The sequence below is a fragment of the Drosophila obscura genome, unplaced genomic scaffold (genome assembly GCF_018151105.1).
Source record: "Drosophila obscura isolate BZ-5 IFL unplaced genomic scaffold, ASM1815110v1 contig_165, whole genome shotgun sequence".
In the NCBI taxonomy this organism is placed as follows: domain Eukaryota; kingdom Metazoa; phylum Arthropoda; class Insecta; order Diptera; family Drosophilidae; genus Drosophila; species Drosophila obscura.
In genome coordinates, this window is record NW_024542752.1 from 962,871 (window position 1) to 988,087 (window position 25,217).

General features: G+C 46.3%; 1 protein-coding gene across 3 annotated transcripts; it reads left to right on the forward strand.

The window, feature by feature from the left end:
- Positions 1 to 872: 872 nt before the first annotated feature.
- LOC111077438 (glutamate receptor-interacting protein 2) lies at positions 873 to 22,367 on the forward strand. 3 transcript variants are annotated; one of them, XM_022371713.2, is made up of 10 exons: positions 873 to 1,405; positions 15,118 to 15,237; positions 17,141 to 17,371; positions 17,460 to 17,653; positions 17,733 to 18,103; positions 18,259 to 18,422; positions 19,507 to 20,830; positions 20,906 to 21,108; positions 21,169 to 21,698; positions 21,777 to 22,367. In XM_022371713.2, the coding sequence occupies exons 1-10, from the start codon at positions 1,228 to 1,230 to the stop codon at positions 21,876 to 21,878; spliced, it is 3,417 nt and encodes a 1,138-aa protein (XP_022227405.2). In that variant the 5' UTR covers positions 873 to 1,227; the 3' UTR covers positions 21,879 to 22,367. The 3 variants fall into 3 exon arrangements, with proteins under 3 accessions (XP_022227405.2, XP_022227406.2, XP_022227407.2); XM_022371714.2 differs by having other exon boundaries at positions 17,463 to 17,653; XM_022371715.2 differs by lacking the exons at positions 873 to 1,405; positions 15,118 to 15,237 and adding an exon at positions 16,685 to 16,773.
- Positions 22,368 to 25,217: the final 2,850 nt, after the last annotated feature.

Genomic DNA, 25,217 nt, shown 5'->3' on the forward strand with positions numbered 1-25,217 from the left:
GCATACACATAGAGGTCATTCGTAGACAGTAGGGGCCAAACCCAGGCCCATTTTCATCACCCATCATCATCATCAGCTGATTGTCATAATACTAGGCGAATAGATGAAGGGATGTTGGAGTGGCAGGCACTGATTTGAGTGCTTTTCCCCAATGGCCAGCTCTCATGCAAACGCCGCGAGTTACGTTTGCCTTCCTGCAACTCCACCAAAAACAGAAGCAGCAACAAAAGCAACAACAGTGCACATGCATATGTGAGAGCGTTCAGCACTGGCTAAACGAGGCAACATGCTCCTGAGCATAATATGTTTAGAGTGAGCCAGCAAGCATTATTGATTTATATGAATTTTGAATTATAGTTTAAAAAAACTTTTCGCTTAATGTATACATATATACTTTATCAGTTTCGTTAAAAAGTTTGTTCCATAAAAACTTCTATTTCGCGCAAAGGAGATAGCTTCTGCTATCTCGTTTAGACGGTGCTCAAGTGTGAGTGAGTCAGCGGCCGCGCTCACCACTTACGCACAAGAGAGCGCAAAAACATTCTTAAGGCCTGTCTAAACTGACAGGCTGCTGACAGAATTCGTATTGTTTGTTGCAAGAAAGTGTTGCATATATATCAAACTACATATTTTTAAATATATATTCTGAATATAAAACCGTCTGCATAAATTACCAACACCAAATTTTAAATGAAAATTATTTGAACAGCCCGCTGCAGCTGCCTCGTTTAGACAGGCCTTCAGAGAGAGAGAGAGCATGCGCCTGCGCTGCGAATAGATTGAGAGAGGGAGCGAGAGCTGGCGCAAGATCGCATTTTCGCTTTGTTGCTGCCTCTTCCATTCGTTCCTCGGCCATTCAAAAATTTCGGCCCGAGGTGCGTGCATCGCGTCGTGTTTTGTTGTGTTGTTCGCTTCGAATGGAATTTCGAAATTTTGAATTGAAATTAAATTAAAAATCGAACCGCGCGCTTTTCCCCCGTCTGCCACACCACACCTCCCCATCTCATCTATTATTGCGAGAATGCTCTGAATTTTTCATTGAATTTTTTTTTGCTGTTTTTCTACGTTTTTTTGTGTGAAAATGTTTTTGAATCTTGTGCAGATTCGGTTCTGCCTGGGCAGACGGTTCTTGGATGGTATTCTGACATCCTAGGCAACACCTAAAAATCCCGCAGAGAGATTTAAATACCCTAAATACTGATCCCGATCAGAACTGATCAGAAAATAATGAAATTGTGGAAATCGAAGAAGCCCATCGGGGGTTGTGTGCCCGGCAAATCCTCGGCCCTCAAACAGGAGCAGGAGCTCCATCATCATCATCATCATCCACATGCACATCCCCAGCAACTGCAGCAGCATCCGCAGGCCGAGAGCAATGGAATTGCATTGGCGCCTATGTTATCCGGTAAGTATTTCCTATTTCTATATTTTCCGGCCACCGCTCCACATATTTCCCGTTGAATGGAACATCTTTTTCCCCTATAAGCATGTGCGTTCCCATTTTCCGATTTCCTTCTGGGGCACCGCCCCGCCTCCCGCTTCCTCACCCATTCAGGGTTATCGCATTTCCGCTCAAGGTGGGCACGGACGGTCGCGGCGGCCCTCAAAAGTGCTCGTCTTTAGCTTTTTGGTTCTTGTTGTATCCAAGTATCTGTGTATCTTTGTATCTGTGTCTGTGTAGAAGCTTCTTGTTTGACAGTTTCAATTAAAAGTAATTGCTCGCTTTCCGTTTCCATTTTCATTCTCATTTTCCCCAACTGTTTTATTGAGACGGTGATATATCTGATCTGAAGAGCCCCACAAAAAGATTTATTTGTCATCGGATCGGTTACCCGAGCGAAAAGTTTTTGCAGGAAATGGGCTGTGAATGAAACAGTTGCAGATCGATCGTTTGATTTCCAATATTAATCCAATTTATTTTTGGATCGGAAGTATTCCAATATTATAGGAAAATTGTTTTCTCTCTTACTCTTCGCTGACTTTTTTTTTTTTATTTTCTATTGAAATATATATAGACAATGGTGGATTATCTCTGATCTATGTATCTTTGTATCTACCAGGGATTAAAGATCCAACAAAAAGCCGCCATCAGAAGGGATCGGTAAGGAGTGGAGTGGAGTGGAGTAGAGTAGAGAGTTATGGCCCACAAGAAAACAGCTTAAGCTTCTCAACTTTTCAAGTTGCAATTGCAGAAAAGAGAGAGAAGATACAAAAGTATCTGTGTATCCGAGCGAGAGTGTATCTGTGTATCTTTTGGGGGGAGGGTGGGGCATCTGTGTCGTTGCGTCGTGTGCGCGGTCTTAAATTGCATTTGATGAATTTATGGCATGGCAGGCGCAATTAAGCATTTAATTAAATATTTCTGATGCGCGCCGCATTGTTGTTGCCCCTGACTCCTGCCTCATGCCTCCTCCTGCCCCGCATCACTACGCTTTGGTCTTCATTTTCCTTTGCGGAATGCTGCGCTGCTTCTGCTGCTGCAGCAGCAGATTGTTGATAAGGCGCCAGACACTGGCGATTGATTGTGCCACGAAAACAGACAAAAAGATGCATAGACACAAAGCCAAAGAAAAGCTAGAGATGCATAGATATAAAAGCCAAAGGAAAGCAAAAGATAAAAAGATACATTGTACATGCCTTAGTAAAGCCAAAGGAAAGTTAAAGATGCATAAATATAGAGCCAAATTAAAGCTAAAGATACAAAGCTAAATACATGCAGATACATGGCCAAATTTAATAACATACAAAATAGATATTTTGGATTTGCTGCTGTCGAAAACAAGTCTCACTTTTCCGGAAAATGCTGGCTAACAAGGATAATTAACAATCCCAAATAAAGCTGGGTAAAAGTAAAGGTTTTTAACTTTGAATTGAATCTATTAGTTATTTTATCGAGAAAAATATCTGTGTGGCATTGCCAGATACAAATCCGAGCCCGAAACATAGGCGGTGGCGCACTCAACATCCGTCAAACTCCAGCGCCATGGTTGGGGGTGGGGATGGGAAAGGGACAGAGGCACGCCAACGACCAGATGTCACTTGTTTACACAAACAACAACAGCAAATACAGAAACAACAATCACTCAAAGCGATTGATTCCGGAATCAAAGAGCAAACACACACAACATGGGCCTGAGAGCCTGTGCCTGAGCCTGAGCCTAAGCGAAAGGTGTGTGCAGTGTCGAAAATGCAGCCGAAGAGAAGCCGCAGCTGGAGCCCAAAATCAAGCACAAAAGAGGGCCAACAGATGACACTGAAATCAAACCACCACCGCCACAGCCACCCCCCACCAAATACGCCCCGCTCCGCTACCCCCCACAGTCCACTGCCGAACGCCACACACTCCACTCTCTTTTTTTTATGACTTGTTCTTGTTGCTGGCTCACATTAAATGCTCATAAAATCAACGACAAAACATTTGAGATACATGCTCCTCGTACATCATAAAAAATGAGTAAAGACAACACCGATAATAAGGGTTTACGGGGGGGTTGAGCGATTGATGGGGGAATTGATAAGGGGAAAGAACAAGCACCCCTCACCAGCAGTGGAGAGCAGATTTTATGAATGATAGCGAAAGGATAAATGCACCAAAGAGCCCGCCTGCTTCAATAGTAAGAGTGCGCCATATCTTTCGATAAATATTCTAAAATGATCCTGCCAGGGTGTCTTCTGGCTGCCTGGAAAGTGTTTGATGAGCTGTGCAACTACCATATCCAATAAATCCCAATCTCATAAAGTGATGCGATAAAATCTATGGAATTCAGATGGTCATTAGCCCAATGACATCGACAGAATTAGAAAAACATAAATGAAAATAAAATGGAACTGGAAAATGTGAAATGAGAAATTCGTTGGCGCGATTATCTTCTTTTTTTTTGTTGGTTGGTGTTCCTGTTCCGTTTCTGTTTTTCGTATAAACTTTTACGAGTTGCATGTTCGAGCATTCGATTGATGGGCCCGCCACCAAAAAAACAAACTCAGATCGGAAATAGTTTCAGAGTAAGATCTATCTGTCTGCCCTTGAGTGTATCCCCCCCGACATTTAATAGTACTTGTTGCTGTTTCAGCTCCAATTGCAGACTGGAATTCCACAGTGTGCATGTGTGCCAGTATTCCTTTAAAATTGACAGCTTATTTGAGTGGAGTTTTGATTGCTCCTCCTTCTTTCTCCGCTGCGTTCGTTCATTCTTTCTGTGCGTATCCTTTTCGATTTGTTTTCTGTCTTCTGTTTCTTTTCATATCCGGCGGCCTTGCCCTTCTTCCGCTTCTCCTTCTGCAAATTTGCATCTTCCTCGACGGTGTTATTCTCTTCTTTCTCGTCTTCTTCCCCTCCTCTTATACCGTCTCTCTTCCCCCTGCTTCTTTTTGATCACTTGCCTCCCATAGCTGCTCTTCCATTTCCCTGTAGACGCGTTCCAAGTCTGGAATTCATTTGGTGACACTTTCCATCACTGTTGATGGCTTTATTTCGCTCTCTCGAGAATTGGAGTGCTTGTGGCTGCTTTTGTGGGTCCCCTACTCTCTCACCAAGCAGCAACAATAAAAACCGCTCATCCAGGGATTTCCATAATAGTACTTCCACGTCCAGGAATTGGGTACATGTGTACCCATGTGTGGGTAAGTGTGAAGGGAATTACGATTACGATGGATTATAAAGGGGGACGTGAGAGAGAGAGCATAAACATTCAAATTTGTTTGCCCAGCCTAGAGAGCGCCAGAGGGAGACAGAGAGACACACAGAGATAGAAAGAAATTGCTGAGATGCCATTGTCGCGACACCCTCCCATCCGCACCCCTCCTCCAGCAGCACTTTCATTCCATTCCACTCATTTTTGGGCAATCGAACACTTTTGTGTGCACAAGAGAGCATGTGTGTGTGTGTGTGTGTGTGTGTGTTTATTTTTCGCCACATTTCGGCCATTGAGTGTAAACAATGCAATGCATTGTGAAAGAGATAGGGGGGCAGAATGGGAAGAATACTCTAAGCAAAGAGAGAGTCGAGAGAACTCAAAAATTTAACGCAATTAAAACCAAAAGTGGGGAGGGCAGGCGTGATTCGTCTGCCTCCCGTTCGACCACCAAACAGTTGGTGTTGTTTATTATGGGCTGTGGCTGTGGTTGTGGGCTGGGGATGAGGATGAGGAAGTGGAAGTACAACGCTCCAGCATTTCTTTTGTTTTTGGGGCGTGAAAATCCTTTTGCTCCCCTTTTGTCATAAAGCTGCCAAATCAAACGGAAACGAAAATGTGCGACAAATGCAACGGTTCTGCATACAGAACAGCACCAGCTGAGCGGCAGCCGAGCACAGCAGAGGGAATCAACAGAGGGCGAAAGGGAATACACAAACACAAAGCGCAGTAGCGGCAGAGGACAGAACAGACTGACGCTGCTCCCAGAAACGGGAAAAAGCATAGGGAAGAAGAAGAAGAAAGCACAAACAAAGAGCAGTGCTAGGGCAGAGCAGAGCAGAGCAGCAGGCAAATGCCATTTGTGCGCACAGTGGGCCACATAGGGACACACAATAGATCAACACAATCGTTCGGGTAGGAGCACGGATTGGGGGGTGGGTGTTGTGGGGACTGGGAGTAGTGGCAGCTGTTGCCGGCTGATAACGCAAATAAAGTTCCTCTACAAAAGCAGGGACAAAAAGTTCACTGCACTTCCGCTGAACTTTCTCTGGGTCTGATTTTAGAGAGAGAGAAATATCCGGGTGTAGGAAGTGGAGGTATCGAAATAGACATAAATGAGAGAATTCAATATATAGGAAGATTATCCCCACTATCTATCGCTGAAGAAGTTCATGATTGGGAGACTTTAAAAAAAATACAAAATTTTCTCTGTTCCTGGAATCTTGAGAGTTCAATTGAAGATGCCCAATTTGTGCCACTCAATGTTTAATATATTCTAAAAATATTAACCAATGTTTTTCTATTCACGCATATGTACATATGTATGTACCAATGTATGTGCATGCATGTACTTTTTGTGTGATCTCCAATAAAATAAACTTTTAAGGGTAATGTCTTTCTCAAAGAGAAAATTTATTATTTTCAAGTAATTTTGTCAAATATTTTTCTAAGATTTTCCTCAATTACGTATGGCACATAAATGTGTATATAATTTTGGCTCTTTCTTTCAGTCAGGATCTGATGCTAGGACTCTTTTGAAGTTCTTTTGATTTTTATTTATTTTGTGTGTGTGTTTCCAGAAACAGAACCAATTTTGGTTTTATGGCCACTTGGTCCCATGGTTGCTTGTTCTCTTTGTTTTTGTAGTTGTTTTCGCTGCTTGAATGGCGTGTTGCAAACATTTTGGTGCCACTTGGATTGCCGGCTGCCCCCCTGCCCATCCCATTTTACTTTGCCGCTGTCGGGTGTTGCCAGAGTTTGTGGTTCTGTTTACTCTTTACGTTTCGATGCTGCGCGAAATCTGCCACAACAACAACGACGGCGACGTCACTCAGCAGCAAACATAAACACGAAACAAACATGCACACACACACACACACACAAACACTCTATGAGAATGAGTCGGTGAGTGGCGAGTGTGGTGGGGCAGGGGATGGATAGATGAAGAGAGAGTATGCAATCTATTTAGAATTGAAAATACATTCATATTGCATTCGCCGTTGCAGTCGTAGAACAGACGCCGTCCTTTGTAATATTGCCAGCCACAATATCCACAATCCACTCATCCTCCTGCACTCAGAAATACACACAAACACACACACACACACATGCAGAGACATATGCCGAAGAAAGAACAGAAGTAGGAGGAGATGGTGGAGAAAATGTCACAATTTTAACGGTTCTGCTGCTGCGGCGGCAACGCTGTCTAAAAATAGCAAAAAAAAAAAAAAAAATTCATGGAGCCCTGAGCACACGTTTAATGTAATTTGTTGCTCCGTTAATACCCTAGAAGAGGGTATATCGATTGGGGTTAGATTTTTCTAGCACACACATCGAAGGAAGCTTCTGCGATTCCAAGACTAAGACATTTCAATTAAGCATTTCCAATTTAATTTTAGCATCAATCATGAAAATTGATGAAAAAACTATGAGTATACTCCCTATACTCCCTATAGCTGCCCTGGGAATCGTGGATTTTCCAGGGTATCAAACGGTTCACAACATTCTTTTTGTTGTTTTTGTTTTAGTTGTTGCTGCTGTCGCAGCGACTCTTTTGTCGTCGTCTACCGTTTGGATTAATTTGTAGAAGAGACAGATTCCCCGACCGCCTCCGCCTCCGCCTCTTGACTCTCTTCATGCGCACGCCATGCATCCGCGCTGCACACTTCTACCCTCCTCCTCCTCCTCCTCCTCCTCCTCCTCCACCTCTTTGGTTCTCTCCCACTCTCTGGCCTGCATAAGTCGCAATAATTATTTGTTGTCTGTCTGCACCCCTTTCTCATATCCTACAACAACACCACTCGACATGGCAAGCAGCAGCAACAGCAGCAGCAGCACTGTCGCGATTCACTCATTCTCCCGCCCCACTCCCGCTATCCACACATCTCATTCTGCAGTGCACGTGTTAATTATGAATGCAGCGAATTTTTGGTTACAGTTGCTGCGTGGAATATCCTTGCTTATGTATTTATGTACATATGTACAGAGTATATTTCTTCTTATGTATAGCCATTGATCAAGCAGCAACCGCAATGCAAGAGCATCAAGAAACAACAGCAATTACAGCTACTCGTATATTTTCAGCCACCAACAACTGTAATTGTGACAACGGTATAGTCACTGGACTATACCCATTACGCATCGAAGGGGAGTGCTTTAGTGTATGATTGTTGGGTAAAAAAATCACCAAATCAAATCAGATACGAGTCTGCTCAGTCTCTTTGAGGGAGAGAGAGTCAGAGTGAGCGGGACTCTTCGCCGCCGGGGAGCCGGGGAGCTTTCTGCGACATCGTTCGACAATATGTGGATAAATATAATTCCGCCTATTAATTTTTATCAAGAATATTCAAACAGAAACCCCAAAAATACCCGCCTTCTTTCGTATGTTGAATTGGATATACCTTGGGTCTCTGGAGAGTACGTGGGTACTTTGCCTGAGGCTCTCTCTCTCTCTCTCTCTCTTTCTCCCTGAATATGATTGCTGTTCATTTAATTGGAAATTCATTGCAGTCAAGGGTTGCCTAGAGCTTTGGAACTTACACAAATACCATCCATCACATCAGCCATCTCTCTGAGATCTATCACAATCTCATTATGCGCCCCTGCCACACCACACACTTGATTACACTCTCAATATGTCCTCAGTCCCACTCTAAATAAGACTTCAAGTGTCGATGAGTCGTACAAATTTGTATGCATCCACCCCGACAAAATTTAATGAGATTCCAGGCTCTTGACACACAGCTATGTATACCCCTCAGCCTCCCTAAAACAACAGTTATCAGCAGCTGAGAGCGCGAGAACGCCTTTCATTTAGTGAACGGTAAAACTCAATAAAGATATCCACCAAATATATCGAACCGTAGAGATCTGAACCGATCCGAACCGAACCGAACCGAAGAGAACCTTTTTATCAGAGAGCAGCGGGCCACGACTGCGCTGTTGCTTCCCGTTCGTGCCCCGCTGCTGCGGCCCTGGATTGGTTATGGGCAATTAACATTTTGGGGCATAAATCTCTGCCCCCTTACTGATCGCAGTCGGAAAAGGAAGGAGAAGAGGGAGAGAAAGAGAGATAGAAGGGAATGGGGCGTATCGCATATGGCTGTGAAATTGTCAAATATTTTGTCCAGCGGGAAGAGGCGGCGGAAAATGTTCTGCACAAAATTATGACTAACCCCCCTCCCAGCTTAAAAGAAAAATAAAAATAATTAAGGGGCCGAAGCTTTGGATACTCTTGCTGATAGATCATTCACTATCATACATACATATGTGCCACATGGACACTGATCATCGAATGATTCGAATGATGCGGTTGATGCACTGCAGAAATTCCCCATAAGCGAACGGATATGTGCAATGTACATACATATCCCATATGCCACTGTGTTGCAAAACTCGAAATGGTCGTAAATCAATTTTGGAATTTAGCAAAATTTCACTCTTCTCCTGCTACAACCCCCGCTCCTCCCCCCTCCAGACGGTCACCCATCAACCGACTGTAATTTGCGACTTGAAATATTTTCACAAAAAGGGTGTTTAGCATCGTGGAGAAAAGGGGGAAAAGGGAGACACGGAACAGCGACATTTCTTACGATGTGTGAGAGGAGGAGTCATGAACTTTGGTGGTGTTGGCTTGTCAGGGCTGCAGTAGCTGTTGTTTGTCGATATTATCATGCCAAATTATGAACCAATAAGAAAACAAATATTTATATTTATTTATTTTCAATATTTGCATAAAATATCAATCTTTGTACTGATTTTTATGTTCAGCCAAAGAAAAAAGATACAACTATTTGCCCATCGGATATGTGAGCTTTTCTGCCTCCGTAAACCCAATATTGTTTTGTTTTTTTTTGTTTGTTTGAATGCAGCAGCCCTGAATGGCGATTATTCATTTGGTTTTTATGTTGAATGAATATCAAACTGCAGGGCCATGCGATGACGATCCTCCCATCCTTGCATGCCATGCTGCCATGCCATCGCTGACAGTCGTCGCTGTTGTGCGTGTCTGGGGCTGCCTCTGGTCTTGCCTCTGGGCTTGCCCTCGCCCTTTGGTGCGACTTGCGGCTGTTGCACTTTGGCTTGCAAGGCCGGCCCTGCCACTGCAACAGCCAGAGGCCCCGCTTTGTTGCGGCTTGCGGCTTTATCAGATGTTGACATTTTTCTGTGCGGAACCACACTCGAGTTCATTTGCAATAATTGCTTTTCCTTGTCTCTTTCTCCCGCAACACACAAATGGAGAGGAGTGGAGTGGAGTGGAGTACAGTACCGCACCGCACCGCACCGCTCCGCACCGAAAGTGAAAAGAGTGTGTGCTGCGGTGTGTTAGCTGTGTGCTAAATAGATTCTGTTGGGAAATTTTTGACATATTTTCACGCCCAACGTGTGTCCATTAATAAGTCAACGCCATCCGTCCGCTCGACCATTGCGTTGAGGTTAATGGATACATGGGGTACCATGGATGACGTGCCCCCAAGTGGCAGCAGCAGCAGCTCCACTCCTTCTACACTCTAGAGGCTAGTACTGGAACTGGAACTGGAACATATTCCACATTGAGCGACGAGGCTAAATGGAAGCAATAACAAAATAACAAAGCCTCAAGTTGCCAATAGATTGCAGCATGTCAATCAATCAATCATTCACTCACACACACACACACACACACACACACACACACCATCAAACTGGTCGAGTCCATCAATTGGCTGGCGTATTTACAGTCAAGTCGATTGGATCTCCTAGCACCTGTCAATTTGGTTCAGATCGGATCTATGGATCTATGGCCTATATCTCAATTGAATGAAGGGATCTTGTCATGGATACACAACTGCGATGAAGATTAAATAAAAGCCGAACACAGATCGAGTACCTCTGTTCCAGCCATTGCAAATGACGATGATTTGCTGCACAAATCAAATGCCCCAATCCACCAATAATAAAGATACGAGTATAACTGGAACTAAGCTCCCAGCTGATGGCATAAAAGGCTCTGAATCAGAGTGTAGGAATGTTGGCACCCTCTCGCTCATCGCTCATCGTTCAGCATTCAGCTGCAGATCCGTCCAATCTCCTTATAATTAAGAGATCGCGTTGAGCAGATTCCGTTTCTGTTGCGTTGAATGATGTCTATTTTGTGTCCGTAAATGTAGCAAATAGTCATGGAATTTCTTGCATTAAATGAACCATTCCAGAAAAATAAAAACACAAAAAAAAAAACAAAAAACATATTAATGGAGAGACAGAAATGAAAAGATACGGCGCGAACAAAGTGAGGAATGCGACCCCCAGCGATGTCTCGGAAAGCGGCAAAAGATCGGCACTTGATCCCCAGATGGGGAAAATGGAAAATTGGAATGAGTTTTGTGTGGTGCCCTATGAGTGCTCTGTGCTCTGATTGCTGTGAGCCACAGGGACAGATCTCTGTGCACTGTGCACTGTGCTCTGTGCTCTGCGTTCTGTTCTAATTGTCAGGATGACTTTTGAGGAAGTTGCAAGTGCCTACTGCCTACTCCCACACCCATCTAGCCTCTAGCCGCTTGCCTCTTGCCGCTTGCCTCTTGCCGCTTGCCACTTGCCACACTCTCTCCTTTCCACCGTTGCGGCTGAGCGCAATTTCCGCTGCCAGCCAACAACTGTCGCCGATAAATTTTGCCCGCAACTTATCCCGCGACATCGTCATCCGCCGTCGAGTGGGCCATAAAAGCGAATAGAAGAGGCAAAAATAGTCTTAACTGCCACACGGATATGGGATATGGATTTGAAAATGGATCCACATCCACATCCACTTGATGTTCTCCCTGGAAAACGGAACTCCTAATGGCACTGCGAATTAGCTGGGAATTGCCAATGTCTATTCCATTAGACGTATAAGTTCTCGTTTTGGGGGGAGAGTTCTGGGAGCTGGGCGTTGCCTGTGTGACAAGGGGGCAGGATATTTGCTTTGCTTTTTTGTTTTTGTTTTAGAACTATAATTTAAATAAATTTAAGCGTAAATTCATGGGGTGTTTTACCTTTAGAATTTCCCCTCTTTACCCTCTTTTCCTTAAAAAGATAACTCTATAATGAGTTCCCGTCGGAGCAGCGGTAGTCGGCTTTTCTTGGTGAATAGCCGACTACCGATCTTTTTATCAAAAAAATACTCAACATTCGGCTAAAGAATTCAACAAACAAAATACAAAATCTTTGGCGAAGTGCTCCAGTTTTTGGCTAATTTTGACTAGACCGGAACTAGTTCCGATTTCTAGCGCCACACACACTCGACACGCACACACTCATACCATGTGAGTAGCGATGTTCCAATTAGGTTTTCGCTTCTTTTTTCCTGTATTTTTTTGGATTGGTAAGCGGAAGGGGGGGGGGTCGTGAAACACGTAAATCAGTTTGGAAATCAACTCGAAAATTTTCTATATATACATATGTATGTGTTTGTATATATGTATATATATATATTTCATAAATCCATACGCACTCCATCACATTAGTTGGCTATTTTATGGGCTCTCTTTTCAATTTCATTTAGCGCTTGGCTCGTTTTGATTTGTTCCCCCCTTCGCCGACACCTCACCCTCACCCTTACCCTCTCTCCTTCTCTCTATCTCTTTTTGGTTCTGTGTTGAGGAAAATGCCGCTGTCCAGGGCATCTCTCTCAGCCAAAGGGGATTTGTTCTTTTCGTTTCTCGTTTCTCGCTTTTTGCTTAATTTTTGATAACATTTTTTTTATACAAAAAAATAAGAAAAAAACTAAACTGAAACGTACATATAATTTCCGTTCGCTGGCAAAAAAATCACTACTGGCCAGGCCGGCCTCTGTGGAAATCAAAATGAAAAGCGTACATTATAAAAATAGCTGAAAAAGCGCATCCAAAAGAAAATAACAGCAAAAAATGTGAACACCACTTCAAAGGCGAATGCGAATAAAAAAAAATTGTTGCAAGTAGAATCAGGGGATATTTTTTGTGTGTGTGTGTGTATATAGTATATGAAGATATAGCCAAAGGTGCAACTGAACCCCAAATTGGCACACCTTTTGGTGAATAAAAAGCGATTCCGAAGCCGAAGAAAACAAATTAAATGAAAATAAATTATGGGGTGGACGGGAGGGAAGAGAGAGCCCAAGTTGGGGAGAGACGCGTATATGTGTGTGCCAGGCAAATGAAGCGAAACGTGGCATACGCTATCAGAAGCAAAGTACATCACACCCAACGCCATTTATTCCACACAATTTTGATGCAGAAAATTTTTGAAAATCCGCAGCAGATGCCGATAGAACGGGTCACATTTTTAAACTGCTTGCAATCAAAAGACAAATCTTTAAGCTTTGCAAATTTTCAGATAACATAAAAAATTTAATTCATAATTTTACAAAAATAAAAAGGAGTTGTTCTCTATTTAAATTGATTTTATTCTACTTCTTATGCGGATAGAACAAATACTCTTAATCTTTGCGTTTGATTTGGCTAAAAAGAAAGAGCATCTACGCTTCGGCCTTGCTTGGGTGGGTCTAACTTGCACTTTTTTAGGCTTTTTTAGATATACACTCGTTTTTCTCTACCGGCGGCGCCCGATGTTCGTTTTTCCATTTTGTTGTTTCTTCTCGTTTTCATTTTCATTTTCGTTTTGTTTTCCGTTTTTTGTTTTTTTTTTATATATATTTTTTTTTTATTTTTTTTGGCTTTTTCCCTAATTATTGTTGTTGCTTCTTCTGGTTCATAGTCGGGCGGCGGCGGTCGCATTAAGAAAAACTTTATGCGCCATTGAAGCGTTCGAAAATAAAAGTCGCGTCCGCGTCCGTAGCGGTCGCCGTTGCCGTTGCCGCTGCCGCTTGCCTCTTGCGTCAAACTTGCGGCAACGTGTGTCCGTGTGTATCCGTTACGCACACGATGGGCACCGTGGCCGGACCGGGGGACGCCGGAGGCAGGGCAAGGCAGGGGCGGCGCGGCGCGGCGCGGATGATGGTGGATGATGTACGCCGTAATTGTAGCATATCGCGTATACGCCGCATGGTCCAAATGTTGCAACACGAAAAGATATAGAGGCATAGAGAGGGGCAAACGATGCATTGTATTGAATGGTGTATTCCATAATTGGGCTCTGCGAGAACCTTAGTTTTCTTGTAGCCAAAATACATCAGGAAAATGTGGAAATTTGAATTAAAAAATTGTAAACATATGAATGAACAGCAACAGGAAGCTAGAAATATATATACATACATACATACATATGTATCTGAAGATTTGACTAGGAAATATATTCGATTATGGTCCCTAAACTGAACCCTTAAATCTAATAGATACTAATAAATACCGATTAAATACAGATAAATTGCCAAGAAAACAATTTTGCTAAAGGAAACTATCTTTGTCATGGGACTTCATATTTTCTTAATTTTTAATGAGAATGCGGAAATGCGGAATGCTGCCGATTCCACAATTACCCAAAGCTGCCTGCTGTACTACCAACCAAAATGACATTGTCATTCTCTTCGTTGCCTTCCGTTGCACTGCCCTTTGGTCAGCATAAAGCCCGAAACCCCCCCCCGCCCCGGGCCCCCCCCCTGCGGCGCCGTCAATTAAATAATACGATCGTCCCGCGGCCCCCCCCCCCCCGTCCCCCGGGGGGCCCGCCCGCCGCCCCCTCTGGCCGTAGCTTGATGGTGTGCTGAGCGTGAGTAGTGATATGAATGGGCGGCCGTATGATCCCCCTGTTAGCCCTGGCTATCTATCAACTGTTCTTCGCTGCTTTTGCTTCTGCTTCTGCTCATTCTCTTCATTCAATTTTACTTCACTTTTCCCCTTGAAATTTGTGTGCTTGGCTCTGCAGCCATTCGAGTGGACAGTGTCAGGGAGCGGGCCACGTGGCACGTGGCACACCAAAGTGCCTCAAGTATGGATCTTTGGCATTGCAAAAGTTTTGCCATTATGGCGATGTGATTTCCCAATTTTACCCAAAGCGATCGCGATCGCTGTCGCTGTTTTGCCATCATCTGGAATTTTGTAGCAGGAGATTAATTGACTTCTGTTTTGTATCTGTGGCTGTTGCTCATCAGAGCAGGGCAGCGGGGAGAAGGGGACTTGAAATGGCTGCGAATGGCTTCTTATGGATGGAATTTTAATTGAGACTTTTGGCGACGCTGAAGGTCGATTTCGTATTGGAAATTTGGTCGATTCTTCGAAATCTAATGGAATGTATATTCCCCCTCCCCTCCCCTCCTGAGTGTTGCCACAGATGCGTACATACATACATACGTGGGGCAGGGAATCCGGCACTGTGTGTTCTTTTGATCTGCGGGCTTCTTTCCTTCTTTGGTGTGGCAGAATAAATTAAGAAATGCAGCTGCAAAAAAAGAAGAAATGAAATGAAATGAAATGACCAACCAACCAACTTTTTGCCACCTTTGATGTTTTTGTGGCATCGAACGTCTTTCTCCCTTGCTCTTCTATTTTTCACTCTTTCCCTCTCTCTCTTTTGGTTTCCGTTTCTGTTGCAGTTGATCGTGCCATGAGCCCAGCACAGTCGGAGGACTCGGGATTGGCACCGGAACGTGGCACCACCTATGCCACCATCACGCTGCCACGCAATGCCCTCCATCTGGCCATCACATTTGCAGGTAAGTCTTCCCACCCTTTCTCCATGTGCCGCCATGTCCCTTTTTGGGAGGGGTTGGGGGTCTGTCATAAGGCTGGGAATCAGCGCCAATCTGTAATCCAGTAATCCAATAATTGCTGCTGCCAAATACGCTCTCAATCGAATCAATTGATTGCCTCAAAGCGTACGTAATTTATGCGGGTCTAAAGATTATGACAGACAGATCAGACCAGACCAGACCAGACCAGACAAGCGCGGTGGTTGGATCGGCTCTCAACAATTGAATCATTATTTTCACTCTATCGAGATGCAAGTTTTTTATTTCAATGAAGAGAGGCACTAATTGGGACCAACGGAACTCATAGAGAGGGTTAGGATTCGCGGTTAGAGATCGAATTGGCAGAGAGGAAAGAATAACTCTGATGGATGATGATGGATAATACGTTCCCAAAAGTTCCCATAAGCGAACAGAGAGAGAGAAAAAGAGAGACCATTCGCAAGTGAATTTCCCCAGTAACGCGGGAAGGAGATTGTAGGAAGTTCCCTAGAAAGTTTCTCTGTATAGCAACTGAAACTGCAACTGCCTTGGATTTTGGATTTCCGCCTCTGTGGCTCTGTCAACGACTCGTCAGCCGACAGATGGACAGACAGACAGACACACAGAGAAAAAAGCCAGAAATCTAGACAGAGACAGAAACGCGAGTGAATCGAAATAACAAACTCGTAAATAAAGAAATCGAGTAAAAAAATAATAAAAAAAAACAAAAAAAAAAAACAACGCCGGACACTCGGTTTGGGGGCAGCCGCAATGAGAGTACAAGTGGCAGATTGCCAAAAAAAAACAAAAAAAAAAACAGGAAAAACTAAAGAAAATGAGGGGGAAAAACTACCCATCGGATGCGACGCTTTATGAGAAACGTGTTGCTGCAGAGAGCCAGAGGCAGTGGCAGCAACACAAGATGCCGCTTACGTCAGACAACGACGACGACGACTCGACGACTCGACTCCCCCGCGATAGTAAGGTTAAACCCCCAGACCACAGCAACGACCCTTGCCCCAGTCCCAGTCCCATTCGCATTCCCCTTGCCCCCCAAATGCCAGAAGATTAGTCACAACAAAAAAGAAGAAGAGAGACAGACAGAAATCTGAATTGGTTGGACTTTATATTCTGTGATTCAGAATCGACAAAAAATCATACCAGATATGTACGTACATATGTACATATGTATGCATACATATATATGCATAATACATACATACATATATTATGTCTGGCCAGCGACTGGCGTCCCATTCCGTCGGAGGGGGTGTGGGAGCTGGGGTGCTGGGGTGCTGGGGCTTTTTCTATGTAGATTGGAACGATGATTTATTTTGGCAGCGACAACAGACATCAGAGACGCAGACAGAGAGCCATAGACATACAGACAGAGCACATTATCGACAGAGAGACGACGACGACGACGACGCGTTCCGCATTCAAATCAAATGATACTGGTACCCCACTCTGTCTGGTCGATCGGCGGAAACAGAGAGTAAAACCGAAAACATCCCTCAAAATGTGAGAGCAAATAAAGCAGCCCCCAATGGCAACAGATCCACTGCCGGCAACCCATCGATCGACAGTTCTATAAATCAATGCCGAAAGCTACGATTTGTTTTGGGGCTCAGACATCCAGAACACGAGGGCCCCAGGGCCATTGTAAACGTCAGAGCAAGTTCCATTAGCAGGTAGTACCGTGTGCCTCCTCATCTGTGTGTCCATTTGCTTATGGGAACTTTAGAACTTCGAATTTAATGCAAAAACAAATGGGATTGGAATTGGAATTGGGTTCTCTCTTGGTTGGATGTTGGCTGTGCTCAATGGCTGTAGCTGATTTAACACTTCTTAAGCAGTATTCTCTTCTATCCCGTTGCATACCTCGCAGAACGTAACGATCTTTCGTATCCGCCCGTTGTGGGTGCCCTCAATCCGGTGGGGCATGCGGCGGACTTTCTGGCACCTGGCGACCGCCTGCACCAGATCGATGGCATCTCCACCATCGGCCTGAGCAATCAGAAGGTGATGAATATGCTCTGTGCCGATGTCGGTGGCAGCGGAGGAGGAGGAGGAGGAGGTCCTGCCATCGTTGAGATTGAGTACTCGCTGCTGGAATACAGTAAGTGAATCAAAATAAAACCAAAAAAATTATTCTTCCGATGAGAGTCTGTAACTTTTCGCATCTTTTGTTGTTGTTGTGGCTGCAGCAGTTTCCCAGAACAGTCTCTGTGTATCCTCGAAACTGGCACAGATCACCGTCGAGCGGGAGAGCGGCTGCCTGGGTCTGACGCTGCGCGGTGGTGCCGACTATCCGCTGATTGTGACCCATGTGCGTCCCCATGGACCTGTCTACAAAGCGGGACGCATCAAGCCCGGCGATCGTTTGCTTCGTGTGGATAATGTGAGCATACCCCCCACAGCCCTTGAGCCACTGAACCCCTGATGATTACTATTTACCCCTTCCCGCCCATGTATTTCAGATCTCGCTGATTGGCAAGACGCTGGCGGAGGCCCAGCAGATCATCAAGTGCGGCGGCGTTCATGTGTCCGGCGGCTACACCAATCTGACCATCGAATACGATGTGTCCGTTGTCCAGAGCGTCGAATTCTCCATGGGCCCCCTGCTCATCGAGATCGAGCGTCCCATGAACGACAAGCTGGGCCTTGTGCTCTGCAACTATACCGCTGCAATGGCAGCGACGGGTTCCTCCTCCGTCTCTGGCTCTGGCTCGAGTACACCCTCCAGTGGGGGCGGCGGCGGCTGTGGCGAGAAGATGGAGGATCTGGTGATGGTGGTCACCCAGCCGGGTGTCTATATAGCGAGCATACTGCCCGCCAGCATTGCCGATCGGTGAGTTGTTGCGAGTGGCGAGACCAGTGGCGAGACCATGGGAATGGGATCATTTGCAAATGAAATGATGATGTGTGTGTGTGTGTGTGCGTGTGTGTGTTTCGGTCTCTTTGAATCTCCTAACACAGTTTTGGTTTCTGTGTGCTCTGTTACAGATGCGGCGCCTTATCCGTTGGCGATCAGGTGCTCTCCATCGACGACACCATGATCGAGCATTCGGCCTACAGTCCCGACGAGGTGATGACCATATTGGACACCAGCTCAGGACGGGGCTACACGCAAATGCAGATCATGCCCGCTCACGCTCTGGCCCGACGCGGTGAGTCTTTCCAAAAGCGAACCAAGCGATCCAAGCGATCCAAGCGATCCACTTTTCCCATTTGGCTATCGACTTGAAGCGATCAGCCAGAGGCAAACGGCAGGCTCCCAAGCGACGCGACGAAGGTCTGGCGTGGGCGTCACGGCTAATGAACAGAGTCGTTCGATTGTCGATTGTTCAACAGTTGAAACAATAGACAGAAACACAGACACACAGACAGACAGACAGACAGACAGACAGATAGACAGAGGCCAAAGTGTTGGGGTTTCTAGAGGAGTTGCTGGAAGAGGAGAAGTTCTGCTACTATGCAGAAAAATGTATAGCAAGGGAACCAAGTTTAGTTGTCTGGTAGGTCTACTTTCGCTGTACAAATTACCCATAAGCGAACAGCCACGAACATAGAGCATTCGCCAGGACACCAGTAAAAGGGGCTTCAAATTCAACGCTGAATAATACCCGTGTACTTTTTATTCCTATTCCTATTTCTACTATTCCCCCATTACTACACGTATTTGTGTTGTCGTTGCCTGTACCGCGTCATGTGGCAGCGCCCCTCAGCCGAATGCCTGCGACTGCTGCCTTCTGTCTTGGTTCTTCTGGTTGCAGTTTCTGTTCGATTTACACTCTCAGCTGGTGTTCGATCCACCCTCGTTAGAGCCCCCCCTCCAATCAATTGGCTTCTCTATGTTTTCTTTCGTTAATTTGTTAAGCAAACACACGCAAAGAGGACACAGACAGAGAGACGGAGAGACAGACAGACAGACAGACAGGAGAGGAGACTTTTATGTAGATGGGAAATGTTCTGCTTCCCCTTCCCCAATTGATCGCAATGGGGGAAGCGTAAGAAAAGAATCGAAATGGAATCAAAGCAGAGGCGATCGTTGATAGGGGGGCAGGGGGTGCCACATCAATTCTCCATGGGGCTGGAGGACACAGCAGCTGTGGGCACTGAGGCACTAAGCTGTGGATCAGTCCAGGGTTATTTAAAAGCTTCTTTCTTTTTAGTTGGGGGTTGCGAGGGAGAAGAGGGAGTTTAATTCCGTTCTATATCTATATGCACTATTATTTCCCATTTCTTTTGCAGGCCACACGGCGCTGGGGAGTCCAAAGTACAGCTTCAGCACGCTGGAGTCGCGCAAGTCCACATCCGCGTCCGCATCGACGGGCAGGCAGCGTCAGCGCTTTGCCAGAAAGAGCTCTCTGCCGCTGGAGGGACTGCCAATGGCTGTCGCAGCTGGAGGAGGAGGAGCAGCAGCAGCAGGAGGAGGAGGAACAGGCCATGCCAGCAGCAGCCTGGGCTTGTGCCGAGCGGAGAGCTTTCCCGTGCTTCTGGATTGCAGCCAGGGTGCTGGCATAGTGCTCGGTGTTGGTGGGGATGCCAGCCAGGGTGGATGCGGTGGAGCGATGACTATTGGCCAGATTCTGGCCGATTCGGTGGCCGATCGCAGTGGCTGCATTCAGGTGGGCGACCGGATCGTGGCCATCAACAAAATGTACAGCCTGGATGCGATGGCCATGCAACAGCTGCTGGAAGGAGGCGGCTCCTTGCGACACACTTCCAATGGGAATGGGAATGGGAATGGGCATGGGAATGGGCATGGCTCCAATGGGAACATCAGCAACATGAATGCCCCGGCCAATTGGCTGGAGCTGGAGATCGAGTTCGATATGCCCGACGCCGTGGTGCCATCCAGCGGTGTGTTCAATGTGAAGCTGCTGCGCGCCGGCAAGTGTGGGCTGGGCCTGAGCGTGAGCGGCTCCAGCCATGGCGGCCTGGTCATCTCCGACGTGAAGATGGGCAGTCCCGCCCATCGCAGTGGCTCTCTGAGGGCGGGCGACATACTGCTGGCCGTGGATCAGCATCCGGTGCAGCACTTCAATGTGGATTCCCTGCTCAAGGACTCACAGCCGACACAGCAGCAGCAGCAGTCGAGCAGCAGTCCACCCCTGAGTCCCAGCAGCGGCACGGGCGCTGACTTTACCACGCTGACCATCAAGCGGGTGGTGCTGCCCGACTTCCTGCCGATGGCCAGCAGTCCCATCTACAGCAACTGCCCGGCGGGTGGCATGACGGAGCACGATCTGTACAGCAGTGCCTATGTGACGGCCGGCAAATATGCGGACTGCATCTCCCTGAAGTCACGCACACCACAGCCGGAGTACTTTCGCCTGCCCATGCAGCAGCAGCAGCAGCAACAGCAGCAGCAGCAGCAGCTGGAGGATCAGTCGTCGTCGGTGCAGATGAGGCATGTGGTGGGTGGTGGCTCGTTTAGCCGCTCGTTTGTGGGTGGGGCTGGTGCAGCCAATACGCAGAGCTTGACCACCGAACTGCCCGAGGAGGAGGACGAACAGGACGAGGAAGAGCACGAGCAGCTCTACACGGGCTACGAACTGAATCGCTATGCCAGGTAGGCATCCCCAATGCCCATCCCTATCCCTATTCAAACTTATTTCATGTCTGGCTGCTACTCCTTTTTTGGCAGCGTGGATTGCACGGCTTTGCCGCCGCCCATGGAGAGCAAGGTGTACGGCTCGGCGGCCAGTTCGAGCAGCAAGAGCAGCGGCAGCAGCCTGCATCAGATCATCTTCACCGTTCGGCTGGAGCCAAAGGGCGGCCTGCTGGGCATCACACTGGCGGGCAGCGAGGATATCACCAAACCGATCACCATCAGTGGCCTCGTGGAGGGTAAGTCGGAGGACCCCAATAAGCAGCAGGAGAAGTTACATTTTCCCACTTGTTTTCCAGGTGGCATTGGCCATAAGAACGGACAGATTCATGTGGGCGATCAGCTGCTGGCCATCGACGAGCACTCGGTGCAGGGTATGCCGCTGTCGCATGCCACCAGCCTGCTGCAGAACTTGGGCGACTTGGTCGACCTCAAGATACTGCGCAGCCATGCGGATTTGGCCAACGGCAGCCACCATCTGCCACAGACGCAGGCCATCTACGCAAAGGTGCAACGCAGGCCGCGCAGCCCCAGCAAGGAGTCAACCTGCAATGGGAATGGGAACCTGAATGGCAGTGCCAATGGCAGTGCGAATGGCAGCACGAATGGCAGCAGTGCGAATGGGATTGGGAATGGGAATGGGCATGGAGGTGGAGGTGGAAATCAGCGCATTTTCCATGTGACGCTGTACAAGGACAAGGTATACGATGACTATGGCTTCTCCGTCTCCGATGGCCTGTACGAGCGCGGAGTCTTCATCAATCGCATACGCAGCGGTGGCCCCGCGGATATGTGCGGCCAGCTGAAGCCCTTTGATCGCATCATGCAGGTGAGAAATCCCCGAATCCAGTCTCCATCAATCGGGATAGCTAACTAACTAACCTTTCTGAATGGTCCAAACGATCAGGTGAACGAGATGAAGACGCAGGACTTTGATTGCTGTCTGACAGTGCCGCTGATAGCCGCCGCCGGTGACAAAATCGAGATGATTATGCAGCGAACCGAGTGACGCCCCGCCCTGGACCCACGCGTCGCGTCGCATCGTATCGGCCCCTGTTAAACTAGTTGTATGCTAAGCTAATCCTAAGTGCCATCCGCATAACCACCACAAAACCACCAAACCAAACCAAACGAGAGCTCACCCGAGAAGCTTATCCCAACGAGAACGGAGAACGGAGAAGGGGAGAAGGAGAACGAACCAAACGGCTGCCTTGAGAACAACACCTTTACCGACAATAATGAGCATCAGAATATATCATGATTCATGAATCGAATCGTATCGTATACCTACCGCTACATCGCTTGCCTTTCCGCATATATCGTACACCGTACACCGTATATCGTATATCGTATCGTATATTTAGATCTTTATTTAGGCTCTGCCATAACCAAATAATGCCCTCTTAAGGTAGTTCTGCCATAATTATACTTTAATTCTATCTCTAAACTTGTTTTCTAGCGTAAATAAATAATCTTACTGAAAGTTTGTTCGAAACTAAACAGCCACCCCCAATGTTATGCTTCTATATGAAATGGATAGTCGCGATTTGGATTGATATTTGTCAGGTATCCACCATAATCCGTTATCCCTGCAACTGAGCCACCCACACAATGAGTTCCTTGGTGCTTGCTGTTTATGCTTGGCTCCCAAACTGTTCTTCGAAGCCTTGCGCAGCGCTCTTTCAATTCCAATGATTCACTTTGAGCGGAGCTCTTTCCTTGCACACTCTCTCTCTCACCGACACGAGTACAATAATTGAAAGAATAGGCAAACGACAAGAATAACGGACAGCCCAGCAAATGATGCAAGGCACCTGAGAGAAGAAAAGACACAGCAAGCAGAGGATCAATCTTGCAATCCGACATTAGTAGATAGAGAGTATACATAAAAATTAGTATGGGTTATATTTGAAGTTGATTATACGTTATATGTCTTTTAGTTCGAAGAAATTCAAAGTTCTTCTATTCTCATAGATTTTCACATCTTAAAGGAGCTTTGTAGGCCAAAGGTTGTGCAGCATTACATGCGAGCGTATGTGCCCGTACATTTTGATCCACTTTTGTTGGATTCGATTATTTCCAATGAGTATTTTCTGCGCTGTTCTGGCGCCCCCCCCCTCACTAAGTTTTAATCAATACTTAACGAGTGTACACCAGTATGTACATACAGTGTATATCCCTGTCAGAAGTGAAACATCTGGCAAGATCGTTTGCTGCTGCGCTTGTACTCTGAACCCCTTGGCACGGCTCGTGTTGCTTTTGCATCCGTCACTGATCTTGTAAACAATTACCCCACTGGGGCTTAGGCTACCAGCGATTGCTATTCAATACTCCAGATTGCCGTTTCCAGATTGCAAATACTATATTCTATTTTCAGTATTTCCATATTTATAGTCGATGCAGAGCGAGAGAGCGAGCGCACTCTATGCACTGTCAACAAAAACAAATTGTCTTTGGCAAATGATCCAAGTCCCATGGGAGAGGGTGCGCTAGCGGGAAGGGACTCTCATCGGATGACGTTAGGGGGCTCTCTCAAACAATTGGAAAAACACATTTCACTGCTGCTGCTGTTGCTGCTGTTGCTGTAGATTTGTAATGCATGTGGATTTTGGAACCGGAATTAATTTTCGGATTCATTTTCATTTTGCTGCGAACTCAAAGTTCGATGCTTATCGCTGGAGGCCAAAAGTGAAATTCTCTTCAAGCTTCTTGTCTGATACCGGAAACCCGCTTGGCTGTAGGATGTTGGCTAGAGGGGACCTACCACAGGGGAAAACAAATAAAATGTATACATAGCACTGAAGTTGATACCTTAAAATTGTTAAGGCCTTTGTGGGCCGACTGGTTCGATGCACCTATTTGCCGGCGTTCACCCATTAGCTATCGCGTATACGAGGACCACAGATGTTATCGCCAGACCCCCAGGGACTATGACTACTGGCGCCATTTGAAGCGCAAGAACCCCACTTAGCCGGCCAACCCACACCACAACAAAAGCCACTGAAGGCCAAAAAAGTCCAATAAAAATGGAAAGGCAAACGGAAAAGTAAGAATAAGAAGGAGCATGTGTGAATAACAGATAATGTATTATAATATTTGAACGACTCGCAACTATATCCTAGAACGCATCACCATTTAATATTAATTTGATTGAAATGTTGGCTGCTTCCATTTGTTGTCACTCGAATCTGATCCACATATATGTAGCTTGGTTGTAAAGTTTGTGATAATGTTACATGTACCCGTTGATCCAATCCCGAATCCCGTGATCTGGTATGTGCATAGATCTAGGCTCTGCCCTTCCTTCACTCGTCTGCCCATAGAAACCCAAGGATTCTGTATATTTGAATATAAAAAGTAAGCAAATGTTGTGCATAATACATGTTCATGTCCGATCGTAAGGTTACATATTTTGTTAGGTATATTTTGATATTAGGTTGGCTGTCGATGCCTCTTAGTTTCTTGGGTCTTCTTCTTGGCGGAGGTCTTCTTGGGGCTTGAGACCTGGCTTGATCTTGGGCTTGCCAGATCCGTTAATGTAAATAGATTTTGTTTGAATATCCTCTCCTTCGTAGTGAGAGTGTGGCCAGGTCGAATTGCAATGAGTTTGGATGAACAAGGAAGCATCCATTATGGACAAAAGAACTATAAATAGATCTGTGATGATATTCCATTCTTTCTGCGGTGTGGGGGTGATGGGTGGCTGGCGATGCTGATGCTCTGATGGGGTAGCCTATGGGGTAGAATGAGTCGTAAACAAAAACAATGCTAAAGCAGAATCACAGAAAACATAAAGCGAATATTGATAACGGCAGTCGCAGGGGCCTTCGGTCTTCGCTCCTAGAGGAGGCACCTCGTCTCTGGTGCCAGAGAGAGCCCCCATCGATCGATTGACGTCAATCGTCGCATCGAAATCCTGGTGAAATGTCAAACGATCAAAAAGCCGTAAACACCTTTTCACATGGACTCTGGACCCGGCACGGCCCAGGCCCAAGGCGGTCGCTCGAAAGCGAATCTGTGTTCTGGAGATGTCGATTAGCGCTGATAAGAGTGGGGGATGGGATGGATGGGAACAACGAGATGGTGTCCAGACATTGACACCAGCAACCACCACCTGAATGGGGGGGGGGACAGCGGCAGAGGGAGTGGGAGAGGGAGAAGGCCTGTCGCGCTGCTTGACACAGTTTCTGGAAAGATTCGGAATTTGGCATTGACAGAGATAGAGTACGAGTAGAGTCCCAGCTCTCTCTCTCTCTCCCTCTCCCTCTTTGGGGAGGTTTCTATTTCGGACCCTATAACTCTTACTTATCTCTGTATCTCTCTTGCACTCTCTGCAGAGCTTGGCGGC

Excerpts from the sequence above, each read along its gene's own strand:
- LOC111077438 (XM_022371713.2), top strand. The coding sequence starts at position 1,228 with ATGAAATTGTGGAAATCGAAGAAGCCCATCGGGGGTTGTGTGCCCGGC. Across the intron at positions 17,372-17,459 it reads GTACTCGCTGCTGGAATACA|CAGTTTCCCAGAACAGTCTC; the intron begins GTAAGTGAATCA and ends TTGTGGCTGCAG. Across the intron at positions 18,104-18,258 it reads CCCGCCAGCATTGCCGATCG|ATGCGGCGCCTTATCCGTTG; the intron begins GTGAGTTGTTGC and ends GCTCTGTTACAG.